Genomic DNA, 5091 nt, shown 5'->3' with positions numbered 1-5091 from the left:
TAGTATGTAATGACAGCAGCACTGGAGCTACATGAAATATTAAAATGACCAATAACCTACAAAATAGTGCTGAAGAATTTCTTGTTAATCTTATTAACTAATTTCTGTGTTTAAAATATTAATATCTTAGCATTTCCTGATTCAAGTGAATTAATGTTCTCCAAGACTTTTGGACCCCTCTGAATTAACACCGCAAAAATTATTATTTTTAAAAATGTATAAATCAAGATTGATTTACTTGAGAAGCAAAATGACTTCAGATAAGTCTTGTTTTCAAAAATAAATAAATAAATAGAATCTTCAAGAAGCGGCTAAAAGCACATCTCCTACTTCAACTTAAACGTTAAGCTTAAAAGATAGCTGCCAAGACAACATTTCTATTTATTTATTTTTTTTACTTTTCTAATCTTTTTGTATTCTATCTATTTGTTTTCTTTTTATTTATTATACAATTATCAAAAGCAAAAAAGGCCTCTAATACTAGCTTGCTCTATTCTTTTCCTATTCTATCGGTTTTTCTTTTTATTTATTATATAATTTTAAAAAACCTTGCTGCTACATGTCCTGCGTTAAGCTAACCGAGACTTGTTATAGCACTTGCATATCATTGCTCTTGTTGATTTTGATTGCTTCTATTGTCCTCATTTGTAAGTCACTTTAGATAAAAGCGTCTGCTGAATGACAATGTAAATAAAGATGGATTTAAACCATAAGAAGAAAAATACACTTGTTTTCTCTTTAAATTAAAATGAAGACATTTGGACCCCACTGTCTGTTGTTTCTTTTCTTTCTCTTTTTTGTATCTTATGTAACTGGCGTGTTCTGTCAGGACGTGGAAGTGAGTTCTCCTGCTGAACTGGCTGGACTCGAGCCGTATTCTGACTACATTGTTGGCGCAGACCAGGTGCTGCAGGAGGTAAGATCTGTTCATCAGTCTTCGAAGCAGATGTTTACTCTGATCTGATCACACTCTCTGTGGACTCTCACAGTCGGAGGATTTCTTCTCGCTGATCGAGGCGTCGGAGGGCAAAGCGCTGAAGCTGCTGGTGTATAACACACAGAGCGACCGCTGCAGGGAAGTGCTCATCACTCCTAACGGAGCCTGGGGCGGAGAGGGAAGGTACACATCAGCAGTCAGCACATTCAGATGCAGTTTACTGATGCTTTTCATTGTACTCTGAAACTTGCACATCAGATCATAATCACGCTAGACTGTATTTCAGTGTTATTTAGCATCATGAGATACTATTATAGATTTAATTCATGTTTTAAATGTTTTTGTATTTTCAGTTTCCTCTTATATTTAGCAATATTTATTTAAAAAAATGTGTCTACACAGTATTTATTCATTTTTATTATTATGTTTTTTTTTCAGGTAACATTTATTTTATTTCAAGTATCGAGAAAGTGTTTTAGTGAATGATAATTTAGTTTTGAATGCATCTCACCAGTGTTTAGTATAATTTATATATTCTTATATTTCTATTTCTATATTAATTTAAATTTTAGTGAAAGCTTTAGTCATTTTATCAAGCGTTTTTGTCTCATGAAAAAGTCTATATAGTATTTATTAATTTTTATAATTTTATTAGTTTTTATTTATTTAGTCTGTTATTTTAGTTTTTCAACTTAAACCAAATGTAAATGAGAAATGTTGCCTTGGCAAGTGATAAATGAAATACATATTAATTATTTATTTTATTTGTAGCTTTACTTCACTATAATAACCCTTCTGTATTGTAAACAGTGTAAAAGTGTAACCTTCCGATTCCGATTTTCTTTCTAAGAACTATAATTAACAGCAATCTAAATGCAATGATACTTTTAAATATGAAACCAAACCACCAGTAGGTGGCGGCAAATGACTGAGAGTCATTAAGTCATTCATTCAACCGATTCATTCAAACGGCTGATTCATTCAGAAAGGCGAGTAACTACTGTCTTTATGAATGGGTTACTGAATCATTGACTCACTCGATTTGTTCAAAAGTGTGGATTCATTCAGTAACGAAACACCGCTGTGTTGCTCGGAGACACGCAGCAGTTCTGCTGTGGCTTTGATTGGAACTATTTTCATCAGCGAAATTGAGCAAAAACAGTCAATATTGTGTCTAAAACGTAAGTCACTTAATTTTAACTTCTTGTTTATTGAACTACTATTGTATAAAATCAGTGTTGTTAAACATCTTGGTCGTGCAATGCTGCGTACCTAAATCATATATTACGATTTTTTTTTTTTTACCGCATCTGTAACTTTCTGTGTGCGCTGTTGCGCTCATTTGTTTTGATTTCTGCACGAGTCTCTCTCACACACTCACTCAGGCTGCGCAAGCCTCATGCACGACATAAATACATAAAATAATACATTATCAGTCGCCGTAAGTGTGACGTCAAAACGGGCCGATCATGCGGAAAACCGGCTAATTCTGGTCCCTGGCCGGTCGATCGGTGCATCTCTAGTAAACAGCATATATTTGTACTCTCGTGTGTCTGTGTGTGTTGTCAGTCTGGGTTGTGGCGTTGGGTTTGGGTACCTGCATCGTATTCCCATGCGTTCGCTCGCGTCGCATCAGCACCAGAACTCATCTGCAGCATCTGAAACCCAAGAGGACACACACTGTTCTGAGGTACAGACAAAACAATCTCACAGGAACACAACCAGGTCACATTTCACTATGAAATAAAGAAACTATTAAAAAAATAAAAAAGATATTTTACATAAAGAATAAGTTAGTTTTAGGAGCTTCATCATTTATATTTACCCATTTTGGGGTGAAATGTGGCCTGGACGAGTTTATATTTAGATTAACCATCATAATGTTCAGAATATTTAGAGTTTAATTTTATGAGTCTCATTCCAGTTATTATTAGATAACTCCTCAAACGAGACGGACCGTGACGTGACGGCAGACGCTCGTGATGGATTCATTCAGGACACGACTGAAGCTTCAGCACCGTGTGAGAAATCTCCTGGTGGGTCAAATAATCATTACATATGACACATCAAGTCATAAAGATATGAAGATATGGAAGCGAATTGTGATAATCTTTAAAGCAATAGTTCACCCAAAAATGAAAAATTTGCTGAAATGTGCTCACGCTCAGGCCATCCTCATCAGGATGAGTTTGTTTCTTCATCAGGTTTGGAGAAATGTAGCATTGCATCAGTGTCTCAGCAAGTGAATGGGTGCCGTCAGAATGAGAGTCTAAACAGCTGATAAAAACATCACAATAATCCACAGCACTCCAGTCCATCAGTTAACATCTGGAGAAGACAAAAGCTGAAACACATCCAGCATTAAGACGTTTTCAACTTCAAACCATTGCTTCAGGCTAAAATACGAGTCCATAATCCATAATAACGCTTCCTCCAGTGATCAAGTGTTCTGGTCTGAATCAGGAGAGAAATCTGCACAGATCAAGCAGCGTTTACAAGCCAAAACAAAATCTAAACAAATAAGTGGCTGGATTTTCATATGAGAGGACAACTTGAGATGGACGTTTTCACTGGAGGAAGCGTTATTATGGATTATGGACTCATATATTAGTTAAAAACGTCTTAATGATGGATTAGTTTCAGCTTTTGTCTTCTCCAGATGTTAACTGATGGACTGGAGTGCTGTGGATTATTGTGATGTTTTTATCAGCTGTTTAGACTCTCATTCTGACGGCACCCATTCACTTGCTGAGACACTGATGCAATGCTACATTTCTCCAAATCTGTTCCAATTATGTCTGTAAATGACATGTTTGAGACGACATCTGTGGATCTTTCTGGACGTTTGGATTTATCTGCTTCCTCTTTAATAGCGGATGCTGATGATGATGATGATGGAGGCGTCTGCAGCAGTGAAAATGCGTCTGCTTTAAGTAAGTATCAGATTACCTTTAAAAAGCTTCATCTTCATATTTTCTCTCCTCCGCTCACGTCTCATTTTATTCCCTCATGAAGGTCGGTCTGAAGACGGCGTGGAGATCACGACAGCGGTCCAGAAGGACGATTCAGGGATCTACGACATTCAGACGCCACCTGTGATCTTAAATATGGAACCAAAGGATGACGAGGTTGTAACATTTACACCGAAAACCGTCTCATAAGTGTAACTTGTGCCTCAGAGACGCATCGATTCGTGAGCGTGCTAACAGCTGCTGGATTACTTGAGAATAACACATTAAAAGCACGTCACTGAAACCATTTACTGCTATTATAAAGCGCCGACATGCAGGATTACACAGAAAATATGCTTTATTTTAAGTGATACACATACACACTCATGCTTTAAAGAATATTAAGAAACTATATCTTCATCCATGCATCTCACAGTAAATGTCATACTTCACCCCAAAACCAAAGAAAAAATATATACAGTATTGGAAATTAAGCCTGTTTAAGAAACATTTTCCTTTAGAGTTTTTGCATTGTGGCATTATTTTCATCACAGTCCAAGCACATTTCCATAGAAATTTTTTTTTTTTCATTATTTTCAGCGGTGATTTTAATAACTGTACTACAGTAATCTCAGGAAAGCAGCTGGAACTCATTTTCATGAATGTTTTGGACACTAGTCCACTAAGCTGTTGACTGAATGTTTCTGAATGTAGTTTATTTTACAAATATAATGAATAATCAGGTTATCTTATTTGATAAATAAATAAAAATATATATGTAAGTATATATTTACATTTAAAATATATTAATTAATTTTTTAATTAATTTTAATATTTAATATTATTTTTTTTTAATATATTTTTTTGTATACACTATATATATATATTTTTTTTTGATGCATCATATTTGATAACCTGATTATTCATCATATAAACCCAAAGGCCAGACTGTACACTGCTCAAGTGCTAAAAAAAAAAGTTAAAAACATGTTTTATTATATGCATAGTTGGCGTAGAAGCTGCAAGAGTAAACAGTAACCGTAAGTATAATTGAACCCTATTTATTCTACATTATAAAAAAATAGTGTCACGTGTGATCAACACAGAGAAACGCACCTCATGCTTACCTCCGAAATATTGACATGTGCAAATGCAGACACTGTTTACTGCTTCTGAAAATGAGACATACATTTAATAATAATA

At 35.0% G+C, this 5091-nt stretch overlaps 1 protein-coding gene across 1 annotated transcript in view; it reads left to right on the top strand.

The window, feature by feature from the left end:
* gorasp1b (golgi reassembly stacking protein 1b) overlaps positions 1 to 4625 on the top strand; it is a 6335-nt gene extending 1710 nt beyond the window's left edge. The window contains exons 4-9 of the mRNA XM_016471503.1: positions 830 to 916; positions 990 to 1120; positions 2507 to 2627; positions 2862 to 2973; positions 3811 to 3870; positions 3953 to 4625. Coding sequence (XP_016326989.1) covers positions 830 to 916; positions 990 to 1120; positions 2507 to 2627; positions 2862 to 2973; positions 3811 to 3870; positions 3953 to 4098 — 657 coding nt within the window. The 3' untranslated portion in view covers positions 4099 to 4625. The remainder of the gene's footprint in view (positions 1 to 829; positions 917 to 989; positions 1121 to 2506; positions 2628 to 2861; positions 2974 to 3810; positions 3871 to 3952) is intronic.
* Positions 4626 to 5091: the final 466 nt, after the last annotated feature.

The sequence above is a fragment of the Sinocyclocheilus anshuiensis genome, unplaced genomic scaffold (assembly GCF_001515605.1).
Source record: "Sinocyclocheilus anshuiensis isolate Anshui unplaced genomic scaffold, SAMN03320099.WGS_v1.1 scaffold184, whole genome shotgun sequence".
NCBI lineage: Eukaryota > Metazoa > Chordata > Actinopteri > Cypriniformes > Cyprinidae > Sinocyclocheilus > Sinocyclocheilus anshuiensis.
Note: the sequence above shows the minus strand (reverse complement) of the source record. Positions and strands in the feature narration are given on the sequence as shown.